Source organism: Carcharodon carcharias, chromosome 30, assembly GCF_017639515.1.
Source record: "Carcharodon carcharias isolate sCarCar2 chromosome 30, sCarCar2.pri, whole genome shotgun sequence".
In the NCBI taxonomy this organism is placed as follows: domain Eukaryota; kingdom Metazoa; phylum Chordata; class Chondrichthyes; order Lamniformes; family Lamnidae; genus Carcharodon; species Carcharodon carcharias.
Window position 1 is genome coordinate 6,480,484 of NC_054496.1, and position 15,041 is coordinate 6,495,524.

General features: G+C 42.6%; 1 protein-coding gene across 1 annotated transcript in view; it reads left to right on the forward strand.

The window, feature by feature from the left end:
• Positions 1–15,041, forward strand: part of LOC121271161 (voltage-dependent P/Q-type calcium channel subunit alpha-1A-like) — a 760,453-nt gene that overhangs the window by 558,119 nt on the left and 187,293 nt on the right. The window contains exons 26-27 of the mRNA XM_041176921.1: positions 2,136–2,195; positions 5,907–6,013. Of these exons, the coding sequence (XP_041032855.1) occupies positions 2,136–2,195; positions 5,907–6,013 (167 nt within the window). The remainder of the gene's footprint in view (positions 1–2,135; positions 2,196–5,906; positions 6,014–15,041) is intronic.

Below are 15,041 nucleotides of genomic sequence, written 5' to 3' on the forward strand. Positions count from 1 at the left end.
ACTGCAGATGCTGGAAATCTGAAACAAAAAATGCTGGAAAAATTCACCAGGTCTGACAGCATCTGTGGAGAAAAAGTTAACGTTTCGAGTCCATATGACTCTTCTTCAGAGCAATTAACCCATCTTCAGTTCCTTAGCGCGTATTTCCTTTGTACCATTAACTGGCTTAGTGATCCTACCAGGAATGAAAAATTTCCGCCATTGGCAGAATTCTGACTTTGGAATCATAGAATTCCGTCTTTTTTTTCTGAGCTCCATCTTTGCATAGGTGTTTTTGAAATATGTCACTCTTTAAACATTTTAAAAAGAACACAATGTGAGTCTGATCTTGTTGTTAGGAGAAGGAGGTGGGCTCAGGTTCGGTCCAGGTCTCTGTTTGTCAATCACAACCCACCCCCATCAAATCCATTGCAGCTGACATCGATGTGGGCACTCAGCCATTTAGTTATACCTAATCAGCCAGATCAGTTTGATTTGAAGCGGGAGCGGTTGGAGTGGAGCAACTGGATATAGAGGGACTGGGCCTGGACGATAGGACAGGCCCGGCCCTCAGCCCGCCCCTTAGACTGACTGGAACATGAACTAATGACCAGGAAAACTCCATCTAGATGAACAACGCTAGGTACAGGAGTTGGGGGGAGGAGGGGTTGGATTCAGTAGAAGGGAAGCCTTTAAATTTAGAAACAGCTTTTCACAGAGGAGCCCCTGATACAAAATTGAAGGAGATTTTATAAGCTGAGGTGGCCTTAAAGATTTTCATTCACTAAAGATCATAAAAAATGCTATAATTACATGATTCCTTGTCACAAAAATGTTCAGACTGTTCTTTGGTCACTCTCATCCCTGGATCCTACACAGTGCTACCCCAGTGACTACAGCATGGCCAGCAGAAGGCTGATAACTTTCAGTAGGGGAGACCGCAGATGGCCTTGAAGGAAACTCTGGAGCAATTCCGAGCCCAAAAGGCCTGGCTTTGAATGAGTGGTAACAGTCTGAGCTGGCTGGCTGACAGGCAACAGCAACAGATGAATGCTGTCATCCTGAGAGAGAGAACAGCTGATTCATACCCCATGAGGCCACTCACATGGTATAGTGCCTTAACAATCTTAGCCACGTGTTGGGGGACAGATTGCTAGACTACTATGAGTCCCTTCAAATCCCTTCACTGTTATCTCATTTAACAGCTCTTTCCCAGCGATCAGCTGAGGTTTTTACCAATTTCATTACATCATAGTGGCCTATCTCATTCAGTATCTTTTAGTTGCCCCATACAGTTTAGCTGACATCAAAGAATTTCCATCTGAATGAGCTTCAATGAGAATCTATCATTCATGGTGCATCGAATAGACCAACCCACTGTGTCACCAATTACCTTATTTTTCTCACTTTTTTTAGGTTTATGTAATTGAAAACCTGAGGGATTTGAGTTCATAAGAGTTAACTCCATGATTGCATGCTTTCATTGGGGACGCAACGCTCAAACGGACATAGAATCACAACTCTGCTACCCCAGTTCTCCAAACTGTGCTCCTGCAAGTGCAACTTCCTATTGGGAGGAGTTGGGACAGCGCCATGGTGAAAAAGAGTAAGAGAAGAGATCGGGGTAAACCAGGAAGTAGTTAGGTGACACCAAGCTTGGACTTCAAAAGTTTTCAGTTTTTTAAAAGGAAAGGAAGGCTGCAAAAGGTGAGGTGGTCCACAACTTTGAAATCATGGAAACGAATTACTCAGAGTAGGAGATATAATTAATCCTTGTGCAGGAGTCTAGAGCTAAAGGACTCAATTTAAAAATAAGGGGTCTCCTATTTAAAACGGAGATAAGGATTTTTTTTTTCTCTGAAGGTTGTTAGACTTCTCCAGACAGCAGTGGAAGCAGGGTCATTGAATATATTCAAAGTTGAATTAGACAGATTTTTGATCAACAAGGAAATTGAGGGCTATGGGAGCGCGGCAGAAAAGTGACCACAATCAGATCAGCCGTGATCTTATTGAATGGCGAAGCAGACTCAAGGAACCAAGTGGCCTACTCCTGCTCCTATTTCTTATGATCTTAATGCTGATTATTATTCATTATTATCACTGACTAGACTGTGAAACTTTGATTTCACTCATTATTTTCATTCCTCTTTCCACAGGTTTTAAGATATTTTGACTATGTATTTACTGGAGTCTTTACCTTTGAAATGGTTATTAAGGTAAGTAAGCACTGCCCAGTCAATCGCTGAATAATATAGAGCAGGCAGGCCCCAGGTTCTTTGCCATTAACTGACCTCAGCTAGCCTGATGGCCTCATTATCTGAGTTAGAGAGGGATAAATCTGCCAGAGATACAATGCCTAATTCCCTATGACCTGATAGGTCTTTAATCTTAAAAAAACGAATCTTATAAAACTAATCTTATAAAACTATCCAATAGCATCGATATAGGGAATGTATTTCCACTTGTGGGGAATCCAAACTAGAGGTCATCAATGGAGACATGAGGAAAAACTTTTTCACACAGCACGTGGTTCAGATCTGGAGTTCACTACCGGTGAGTGTGGTGGAGGCAGGTTCAATCAAGGCATTTAAGAGGCAATTGGATTATTATCTGAAAAGGAAGAATGTGCAGGGCTGTGGGGAGAAGGATGGGTGGTGGCACTAGGTAAATTGCTCCTCTGGAGAGCCAGCGCAGATATGATGGGCTGAATGGCCTACTTCTGTGTTGCAGCCATTCTGTGATTCTGTGATAAAATAGTCAATAATAAATCCAATAGGGAATTCAGGAGAACATTTTTTACCCCAAGAGTGGTCAGTATGTGGCACTTGCTACCACATGGATCAGTAGAGACAGGTGACATAGATGTGTTTAAGTGGAATCTAAATACATGAGAAAGAAAGAAATAGAGGACATGCTGATAGGATAAGGTGAGATGGCCTGTCGCTGTGCTGTAAATTATATGTAACCCTTCAGAGATTGATTCTGCAAAGTGTGCTAATGCCAGGGAAGGTTAGGATTGGCATTGGTTCTGTTGTAACTGCTCACCTCTAATCAAATAGCCAACATTCCAATTTCAGATGTGAAGAATGGTCACTTGGCTAGTACTAGAAGTACAGCCATCACATGGAAGTGTATCCCAGTACTTCAGGAGGTGGTTTCTCCAAAAGAGTTAGGAAAGAAAATTTTGGGAAAAATACCGATCCTTTGAACAACTGACTTGCTCCTCTGCTGCACCCTATTGTGCAATAATGAGCTTGATCTAAATTTTGACAGTCAGGTTTTGCTGATGGTTTTCAGAAGTTTTCTGTGAGGAAAAAGAGGAAAAAGGTGCCCAGATAGATAACAAGCAGTACTGGGAGTAATTGATAGACAAGGAAGCAGAGATAGAAACTGGTCACATGGCATAAGTGGGCCCAGGGCATGGCAGGCCATGAGTGCTGAGCAAATGTCACCAAAGAGTGAAAGCCTAGAAGGGAGGGTTTGGGGAAGGGGCAGTGAGTGGCAGCTAAGGCTGTAAAAGTATGGATATAAAGAAGAATAACAGAATTGCTTGCATTCATATAGTGCCTTTCACAACCTCAGGATGTTCCAAGAACACAGCCAATAAGAACATAAGAACAAGCAGGAGTAGGCAATTCAGCCCCTCAAGCTTGCCCCGCCATTCAATACAATCATGGCCGATCTCATTTCGGCCTCAACTCCAATTTCCCGCCCTCACCCCATAATCTTTCATCCAGTTACCAATTAAAAATCTGTCTATCTCCTCCTTAAATTTATTCAGCATCCCGGCACCTAGTGCACTCTGAGGTAGTGAATTCCACAGATTCACGACTCTTTGAGAAAAGTAATTCCTCCTCATCTCTGATTTAAATCTACCACCCCTTAGCCTAAAACTATGGTCTCTCGTTCTAGAATGCCCCACAAGGGGAAACATCTGTTCCATGTCTACTTTGTCTATCCCGTTTAGCATCTTATATACCTCAATTAGATCTCTTCTCATCCTCCTAAACTGCAGCGAGTATAGGCCTAAACTGCTCAGTCTCTCCGCATAAGACAATCCCCGCATCTCTGGAATCAATCAAGTGAACCTCCTCTGAACCGCCTCCAATGCAACTACATCCTTCCTCAAGTAAGGGAACCAAAACTGTGCACAGTACTCCAGGTGCGGTACTTCTGAAGTAATGAAGTACTTCTGAAATGTAGTTATTGTTGTAATGTGGAAAATGCAACAGTAAACTCCCACAAACAGCAATGAAATAAATGAACATATAATGTGTTTTAGGTTTTGATTGAGGGATAAATGTTGCTCAGCACCAGGAGAACTTCCCTGTTCTTCTTCGAAATAGTGTAATGGGATCTTTTACATCCATCTGAGAGGGAAATGGGGCCTCCGTTTAATATCTCATCCAAAAGACAGCACCTTTGACGGTGCAGCAATCCTTAAGTACTGCACTGAGTTGCTTGCATGGATTATGTGTTCAAGGTTTGAACCAATGGCATTCTGGCTCAGAAGCAAGAGTACTACTACTGAGCCAAGACTGACACCTTAAATAGGATCTATAAATAGAAGGTCAGAGTATGGGTGGCAGGTTAGGACTAAAACCATGCTAATGACAGTGGTTGGAGGATGGAAGTGTGCAAGGAAAGGGGGAGGAGAATTTCTCTGAGCACTGTTTATAACATATATAAAGAGCAGATGAATTTATTGTATATAATTCCCAAAGAAAATCTTCCCCAGGGTCAAAAACACCCATATCCACTCAAAGAGCTGATTTTTTCCCACAACTTTCCCGATTCATTCCTCTTCTAATCAATCAGAATGGGGGTGGGGGGGTGATTTTCCCCCTACTATCTGATTGGTTGTTTTTCATTGTTCAAATAGCAAACCAAATCAAAAATTTGAGACATGGACTTACATTGGTCCAATCAGAAAGTGTGTATGTGATACTCTGGCCACGAAACTGGTATGTTAGTAAACCAGTTGCATTTTAATCGTCACTTTCTGGTGCTAGCCTACTCTACTGGATTTATTAAATTCAATTCCATGACTTGCTAGACTATCTGTTAGTGTTTAAAATTATGACCATGTGGAATAGGCTAGCTAGAAATAGGCTGATTCTAGTGTTTGAGGAGTCTAGAGAAGAGGACATAAATATAAGATTAAATGTAAGATATTTAAGACAGAGTAGAAAAAATTCCTTTTAAAGGGAAGATCATAAGGTTATGGAGTATATTGCCAGTGTTAGTATTGAAGCAAGCACCTAGTCAATTTTTAAGATTTTATTTTGAAGGAAAGGGGTAAAAAGGATATGGGAACAAAGGTTGGACACAGGATTAGGATTACTGCTCATGTGGAGCACAAACATTGGCTGGGATTTTCCAGTCCCGCCTGCGGTTGGAAAAGTGGGCGGGTCGGAAAACTTGGAGAAGCAGCCAGAAGTCTACTGACTTTTGGCTGGTTGTTGGACCAGAAAATCCCGCCTATCAACTTGGACTGGTTGAGTTAAATGGCCCGTTTCCATGTTGTAGTTTCTCTGTAATTCCATGTACAAATTGGACAGGTGAACTCAGCTGGAATAGTGGTAAGGAGGCTACAATTGACCTCAGTATGCAGGGCTAGAGAGAAAAAAATAAGCCAGAGCCAGAGGTCTCACTTCTCTGTGCTTTCGGTAGTGAAAGATGTGAAGAGTTAGCAATCTGTGCATGAATGTTGATTGATGAGAGGACTGAGTTTAGCTGTAGTGCTCTTCAAAATAGAACAGTCTGCCAGCATTAACTGTCACAGCATAAACTTGGAAAATGAGTCAGCTAATTGAAGATAGTTATCATTCCTCAACATGTGTCAGCATCTTTAAGAGAAAAGTAGTACAGGGCAAAGTATGAATTTGATAAAGTGTCATTTATTTCTTTCCTCGTTCTGTTTAAAGATGATTGACCTTGGCTTAGTCCTGCATCAAGGAGCATACTTCAGAGACCTATGGAATATTCTGGATTTCATCGTAGTCAGTGGTGCACTAGTGGCTTTTGCCTTCACGTAAGTTTCTTCCTGATCTCATGTGCCTGCTTGGAAGGTCCTGCTGTCTAGGAACTTTGTATGCAGTGCGTTCATTTTTTCTCAGTTTTCACTGAGACATATGGTATGTACACTCTGCTAGTATCTCTATGCTTGCAGAGAGAGGACATGGAATGCATGCTGTCTGCACTTAGCAACTGTTCTCAAATTTTAAGTTTTCATAAGTGTTCAGTACTATATTAAGGTGGGGGATGTGGTTTGGAACAGGCGTGAGAGGCAATCTTCCTCTGACAAAAACCAAGAAAAGAAGCACATTACAAACAGAATGAGCACAATAGAAATACTGCTGATGACATTATTGGATAAAAGCTTATCAAGTTCCCACATTTTAACAAGAATGTTAACTCATTGAAGATAAAAGGATTAGTACCTTCATTAAAATACTGGGCAGAAGATTGTCACATAAATACGCTAAACGTTCTTTTGCCAAAAGTCATGTCTATTCTAATACCATTGCTCCAACTCTGGAATCTCAGTTAGCAAATGCACTGATTTCTACAGACCAGTAAAATCCAAGGTTCTATCACTCATCCATGATGACTTGGTTGATCTTATTTAGGACAGTGGTAGGTGTACTACTATTGACTTTAACATCTCTTGGTTAGTGTTATGATGTGGCAGATGATATGTGCTAGGCAGACCAAATCCACAGGGGAAACTTGGCCACACTATCAAAAAAGTTTTGCAATTTGTATTTATTGCGAGAAGATTTGTGCACTGAATTCAGGAGTAGTGAGTCCACTAACACCTTTAGTGATTTAAAAAATTAAATTAAAGCATTTATTAACAAAAGGAAAGACTTCAAACACAGACATCGTTCTGTCGAAGGGTCATGAGGACTCGAAACGTCAACTCTTTTCTTCTCCTAGATGCTGCCAGACCTGCTGAGTTTTTCCAGGTAATTCTGTTTTTGTTTAAGATTACAGTTACTTGATATTGTAACAAATCCCAAAATTCCTAATTAACCTGACCCCCAGCTACACATTCCCTTTAAGGTAACAGTCAAATAAGCAATCCAGCAAGGTCACTACATGCACCCACTTGACAGTGGAATTCCAAAGGCTTTTTAACATGACTTTAGTTACTGGATATGGCAGACTTCTGTAAAAGTTGCTAGTGGCTTGCTCCAAGTCTGTCACATGGTGTGCTTTTCAAGATTATACACAGCCACCCCCACATAATCTTCCATCCTTCTATATATATGTTTTTCTCTCTTTATTATGTAAAATCCCATTGTTCTACATGTCTTCGGAGATTTACTTTTCCTTATAATATAAAAATCTTTCATGCTGTCAATATGGCCTCTTTCCTTTTGGGAAAAATACACATAATAATCTTGTCCTATTTATCTTATTAGTTGTAAGCATCTTACCACCCCTTTGAAAATCAAACAACCCCTTCACTTATCTAAAAATGCAAATTTCATTCACACCTTATGTGTGGAACTCTCATCCACGCTTGTCCATCTCCGTTTCAAAAGTCTGCTTTACACTTAACTCTTGATAGTTTCAACCATGCAGTCTACCTGACTGTAATTCAATTAAAACTTAAACAGTCAGGGAGAGATAGAGGCTCAAATGTGTAATCAAATTTCAGAGAAGTGTAAGAATGATAAGGCAGTAATAGTAGGGCATTTTAATCACCCAAATATTAACTGAGATAGTTTTAGTGTGTAAGGTAGGGAGGGAGCAAAATTCTTAAATTGCATCCAGGAAAACCTTTTAGCCCAGTACATAGAAAGCCTAACAAAGGAGGGGACAGTTCTGGACCTAATATTTGGAAATGACCCTGGACATCAGTAGGGGGGCGTTTTGGAGATAGTGACCAAAACTCGATTAGATTTAGGATAGATATGGAAAAGGATAAGGTTGGGCCGGGAATAAAAGTTTTAAACTGGGGAAAGGCTCATTTTACTAAAATGAGAAATGATTTGGCCCCCATGGACTGGGAGCAGCTACTTGCAGATAAAACTGTGTCAGAGCAGTGGGAGGCATTGAAGGAGGAAATAGCAAGAATACAGGGCAAATATGTCCCCATAAAGATGAAGGGGGGGACCAAGTCCATAGAATCCTGGATGTCAAGGGATGTAAAGGTTAGGATTAAGAAGAAAAGAGAAGGCTATGGCAGATACCGAGGGTCAATATGGCAGAGTCCCTAGAGGAGTATAAAAAGTGCAGGGGGAACTTAAAAAGGAAATTAGGAAAGCTAAGAGAGTGCATGAGAAAGTATTGGTGGGTAGAATAGAGGAAAACTAAAAGGGTTTTTTAAAAAAAAAATATATATGTATATATATATATAGAGCAAGAAAATAACCAGGGAAAGAGTAGGACCAATTAGGGACCATAGGGGTAACCTCTGTGTGGACCTGAAAGATGTGGCTACAGTCCTCAATGCATACGTTGCGTCGGTCTTCACAATGGAAAAGGACAGCGCAGGTTTGGACATCAGGGTGGAGGACTGTGAAATATTAGAGGAAATTAACATAAAGAAAGAAGAGGTATTAGTGGGTTTAGCAGCCTTAAAAATGGATAAACCCACAGGCCCAGATGGGATGTATCCCAGGTTGTTGAGAGAGGCAAGGGAAGAGATATCAGGGCCCCTGGCAGTAATTTTCAAATCTTCTCTGGCCACAGGTGATATGCCAGCGGACTAGAGGACTGCTAATGTTGTCCCATTATTTAAAAAGTGAGGAATGGATAGACCAGGAAATTTAGTCTAACCTCGGTGGTGGGGAAGTTGCTAGAAAGAATTCTGACGGACAGAATATATCTGCACTTAGAGACACATGGATTAATCAGGGATAGTCAGCATGGATTTGTTAAGGGAAGGTCATGTTTGACAAATTTGATCGAATCTTTTGTGGAGGTAACCAGGAGTGTTTATGAGGGTAATGCATTTGATGTGGTCTACATGGACTTTAGCAAGGCTTTTGACAAGGTCCCTCATGGCAGACTGGTTAAGAAAATAAGAGACAATGGGATCTAAGGCAAAGTGGCACGTTGGCTAAGAGGCAGGAAGCAGAGGGTGATGGTTGAGGGATGTTTCTGTGACTGGAATGCTGTTTCCAGTGGGATTCCACAGGGTTCGGTGCTGGGATCCTTGCTGTTTGTGGTGTACATAAATGATTTGGACTTAAATGTAGCGGGTATGATCAAGAAGTTCGTGGATGAGACGAAAATCGGTAGAGTTGTAAATAGTGAGGAGGATAACCGTAAACTGCAGTAGGATATCAATGGACTGGTCAGGTGGGCAGAGCAATGGCAAATGGAATTCAACCTGGAAAAGTGTGAGGTAATGCAGTTGGGGAGGGCTAACAAGGCCAGGGATTACACTATGAATGTTAAGACCCTGGAAAGTACTGAAGATCAGAGGAACCTTGGTGTGCATATTCACAGGTCCGTGAAGGTAGCAGGGCAGGTAGAAAAGGTGGTTAAGAAGGCATATGGGATACTCGCCTTTATTAACCGAGGCATAGAATACAAGAGCAGGGAGGTTATACTGGAACTGTATAAAATGCTGAATAGGCCACAACTGGAGTACAACGTGCAGTTCTGGTTACCACATTAAAGGAAGGATATAATTACACTGGAGAGGGTGCAGAGGAGACTTACCCGGATGCTGCTGGAGGGTCTGAGCTATGAGGATAGGATATTGGATAGGCTGGGGGTGTTTTCCTTGGAGCAGTGAAGGTTGAGAGGGGACCTGATAGAGGTGTATAAGATTATAAGGAGCACAGATGTGGTGGATAGGAAGGCACTTTTTCCATTAATAGAGGGATCGATAACCAGGGGGCATAGATTTAAGTTAAGAGGTAGAAGGCTAAGAGGGGAGTTGAGGAGAAATTTTCTTACCCAGAGGGTGGTGGGAATCTGAAACTCACTGCCTGAAAGGGTGGTTGAGTCAAAAACTTTCGTAACATTTAAAAAGTATTTAGATATTCACTTGCATTGCTATAGCCTCCAGGGCTATGGGCTAAGCACTGGAAAATGGGATTAATGTAGTCAGATCTTTGACCAGCGTGAACACGATGGGCCGAATGACAACCTTCTGTGCTGTAAACGTCTGAGTCTATGGGTAAATCAGCCACACAGACAAAACCATTCACATTCACACCCATAAGCCTACAATAATATTATGAAAAATATTATAATTTTGTGACAGTTAGGGAGAGTTTAAAAGAACAACTGTTGTTTCGGCTCATATTCATTGTCCACCTCTGATGGAAATGAATGTGTTTGGTTTTTAGACTCAGCTGTGATGACCACTTGCAGCTAAGTACCCTGCTGACAGTCACTGTCCAGGTTCAGACAGGAAGACTGAGCACTGTGAGATACCAATGAACAAATATTGCCCACAGAACTGTAACCCACCATGAGATGACACCTTCAGGAGAGGAGCATAGAAAATTGAAAGGGAAACCAATCACAACAGTGAATAATTGGGCCAAACATTTGTCAACATTTTTAGAAATGAAGTAGGCCTACCAAAAGGTTCATTTAAGCCTTGTGACAAGGAATTAAACCACTCTCCTCTTGCTTTGAGTTAGAGAACATATATGGCCTAATATATTTGTCCACTTGGGCAACCTCCCCTTCATTTCCTTCTCCTTCCCTGTGCTTCTGGGTGTTTGCATGTTGAAATGGGCAGATTAAAAAAGAAAAAAAAATTGCATACACTTGTGAAAACACTGAAAATTGTGAAAATCGCTAAGTAGTAAATACAATTTTGAAGTTGTTTCTGAAATAATTTCTGTAGTAACACAGGCTGGAGATCAACTGCAACAAGTGTTTCAATATTGGTTGGGGCTACACGTGATCAGTCCATTTGAACCAATAACTACAAGAAGCATTCTTTCAAATTATCTGACTTAAATTTCTCTAAATATTCCCTTTGGTGCTGTTCAGGCTTTCCATCACTTTTTGTTAATTCCAAGCCAATTTCCCCATTTTTTTAGTTATTTATCCCACTTTCCATAATTTTATTCCTAACATTTCCTACTTATCAGAGCCATGTAGCCATTACTCACCTCCATCAACAAAGACAAATGCTCTAAGGTGTATTTGGCATTCTGTGATGCTCCCATTCTGTCTGGTTAGAGATACAAGAATGGGTAAAAACGTGCCCCCAGTTTCATTTTATTCTTCGTCTCATCTGACACCTCAACAAGAAACTTTTTCTCTTTCTCTCAAGTGCTAAGGAACGCAAGCTCCAACAACTCATCGACACCAACACCCATCCAGGACCCTCCACCCCTGCCTGTCCCTCCGTCCCCGCCCCATCTTCCAATCCCAGCCCCAGCCGTGTATTCACTATACCCCTTGACCTTCCCCTCTCCGATGCTGAACGTTCAGTGCTCAGCAAAGGACTTAGTTTCATACCCTTACGCCCTCACCTCAATGAATTTCAGGCTCGGCATGATGCTGAACTCTTCTTCCGCCGTCTTCGTCTCCGGGCTCACTTCTTTGGACAGGAGTCCTCTCCCCGTTCAACGGATCCTTTTACCCACCTTCAATATTCTGTCTCCACTTGGACCCCTCCTTCTGGATTCTTACCTTCTCTTGATCTTTTCATTGAGAACTGTCGGCGTGACATTAATCGTCTCAATTTCTCTGCTCCTCTCACCCATTCTAATCTGTCTCTCTCTGAAGTTACTGCACTCCATTCTCTCAGGTCCAACCCTGACATTGTCATCCAATCAGCTGACAAGGGTGGTGCTGTTGTTGTCTGGCGCACTGACTTCTACCTCGCGGAGGCTGAGCATCAACTCGCAGACACTTCCTCCTACCTTTCCCTGGACCACGACCCCACCACTGAACATCAAGCCATTGTTTCCAGGACTGTCACTGACCTCATCTCCTCTGCGGATCTTCCTCCCACAGCTTCCAACCTGATAGTCGCCCGACCTTGGACGGCCCGCTTCTACCTCCTACCCAAAATCCACAAACAGAACTGTCCCAGTAGACCAATAGTGTCAGCTTGCTCCCGCCCCACAGAACTCATTTCTCGTTATCTTGACTCCCTTCTCTCTCCCCTTGTCCAGTCCCTTCCCACCTACATCCGTGATTCCTCTGACACCTTACATCACATCAACAATTTCCAGTTCTCTGGCCCCAACCGCTTCCTCTTCACCATGGACGTCCAATCCCTCTACACCTCCATCCCCCACCAGGATGGTCTGAGGGCCCATAGCTTCTTCCTCGAACAGAGGCCCGAACAATCCCCATCCACCACTACTCTCCTCCGTCTGGCTGAACTTGTTCTCACATTGAACCATTTCTCCTTCAACTCCTCTCACTTACTCCAAATAAAAGGTGTGGCTATTGGTACCCACATGGGCCCCAGCTATGCCTGTCTCTTTATGGGGTATGTGGAACATTCCTTGTTCCAGTCCTACTCCGGCCCCCTTCCACAACTCTTTCTCGGGTACATCGATGATTACTTCGGTGCTGCTTCATGCTCTCGTCGGGACTTGGAAAAATTTACTAATTTTGTTTCCAATCTCCACCCCTCCATCATTTTCACGTAGTTCATCTCTGACACTTCCCTTCCCTTCCTTGACCTCTCTGTCTCAATCTCTGGTGATAGACTGTCCACCAATAGCCTACCGACTCCCACAGCTACCTCGACTACAGCTCCTCACACCCCGCTTCCTGTAAGGACTCCATCCCATTCTCTCGGTTCCTTCGCCTCCGTCGCATCTGTTCTGATGATGCTACCTTCAAAAACAGTTCCTCTGACATGTCCTCCTTCTTCCTTAACCAAGGCTTTCAACCCACGGTGGTTGACAGGGCCCTCAACCGTGTCCGGCCCATCTCCCGCGCATCCACCCTCACACCTTCTCCTCCCTCCCAGAAACATGATAGGGTCCCCCTTGTCCTCACTTATCACCCCACCAGCCTCCGCATTCAAAGGATCATCCTCCGCCATTTCCACCAACTCCAGCATGATGCCACCACCAAACACATCTTCCCTTCACGCCCCCTGTCGGCATTCCGTAGGGATTGCTCCACTCCTCCATCACCCCCTACTCCTCAACCCCCACCTATGGCACCTCCCCATGCCCACGCAAAAGATGTAACACCTGCCCCTTCACTTCCTCTCTCCTCACCGTCCAAGGGCCCAAACACTCCTTTCAAGTGAAGCAGCATTTCACTTGCATTTCCCCCAACTTAGTCTATTGTATTCGTTGCTCCCAATGCGGTCTCCTCTACATTGGAGGGACCAAACGTAAACTGGGTGACCGCTTTGCAGAACACCTGCGGTCTGTCCGCAAGAATGACCCAAACCTCCCTGTCGCTTGCCATTTTAACACTCCATCCTGCTCTCTTGCCCACATGTCTGTCCTTGGCTTGCTGCATTGTTCCAGTGAAGCCCAACGCAAAGTGGAGGAACAACACCTTATCTTCCGACTAGGCACTTTACAGTCTTCCGGACTGAATATTGAATTCAACAACTTTAGGTCTTGAACTCCCTCCTCCATCCCCACCCCCTTTCTGTTTCTTCCCCCTTCCTTTTGTTTTTTCCAATAAATTATATAGATTTTACTTTTCCCACCCATTTCCATTATTTTTAAATATTTTTAAATCTTTTATGCTCCCCCACCCCCACTAGAGCTATACCTTGAGTGCCCTACCATCCATTCTTAATTAGCACATTCGTTTAGATAATATCACCAACTTCAACACCTATGTGTTCTTTTGTTCTTTTGTCTGTGACATCTTTTGATGATCTACTTCTATCACTGCTTGCTTGTCCCTACAACCACACCACCCCCCCTCCACTTCCCCACCCCCCCCAACCTTAAACCAGCTTATATTTCACCCCTTCCTTGGATTCACCTAGTTTTGTTGAAGGGTCATGAGCTCGCGAAACGTCAACTCTTTTCTTCTCCGCCGATGCTGCCAGACCTGCTGAGTTTTTCCAGGTAATTCTGTTTTTGTTATGGGTAAAAATGTTTTTTTTTATACATAACTGATGCAGTTGTAACTCAATAAATAATCCAGCATTATGTTCATACCTTCATCTGAGGAATTGGAGAACATAGATTGTTGGGAGATGTAGTCAAGACAGTGGGATACAAATTCATCATGCTAATGATGAAGTTTTATGTTGTACAGGTCAGAGCTTATGGGGTGCTGTGTGTATCTTTAGCCACAGCACTTCAAATGAGAAGTGCAGGCATTGGAGAAGATGCAAAGAAGAACATAAGAATGATTCTAATTGTAAAGGGGATGAGTTTTGAGGGAAGTTTGAGGGCAGCTTAAGCTCTACAATGCAGAGAAAACGTAGTTAAAGATTATCCCAGTGACGTGTATATGAAATATTAAATGATGTAGAAAAGATGAACATTTGATTATTACTTTTATGTCTGTAAAGCCACTAGTACTAAAGGACCATTATTTAAATTAATGAAAATAAATTTAAAACAAATCTTAGAAAATATGTCTTTATCAAAGGGCATTTGGAATAACCCGAGGTAAGGCAGTGGTGTTGCTTCAAAAAAGACATGTCGAAGCTTTTCGTCTTGCACTTATCAGGACACTTTGCAAGACTGCCAATAGGGCTGATTGTTTGGAAAGTGGACCCTGGTAGTGGCGATGCCATGGAAAATGCACAATTGATGCTGACTGACAGTTAACTGCCAAGCATTGTTTGAAATTTTAAACCAGGCAGCTTGACCCTAATTGGTCAAGGCATTGCCTTGAGGAATGAGTCAGTGAATGGCTGTCACCTATTTTGTTTAGCTGAAACAGGCGCAATGCGTGTACATGTTCTTTCTGTCTGCAAAGAATAAGCTTTGTATATTAATACATGTAGCTTCCAGTACACGCAAATGTGCCATACTGTGAGTCTAATTAACAGTCTTAAATTGGTTGTCAGCGTAATTCTTAGCACACTGAGGATTATTTAGCAAATGTTGTCCAATCATGGAATCACATCTAATGTTGGACACCCATGTTTTGAGTTTTGAAAACACGAGATGGTTGAG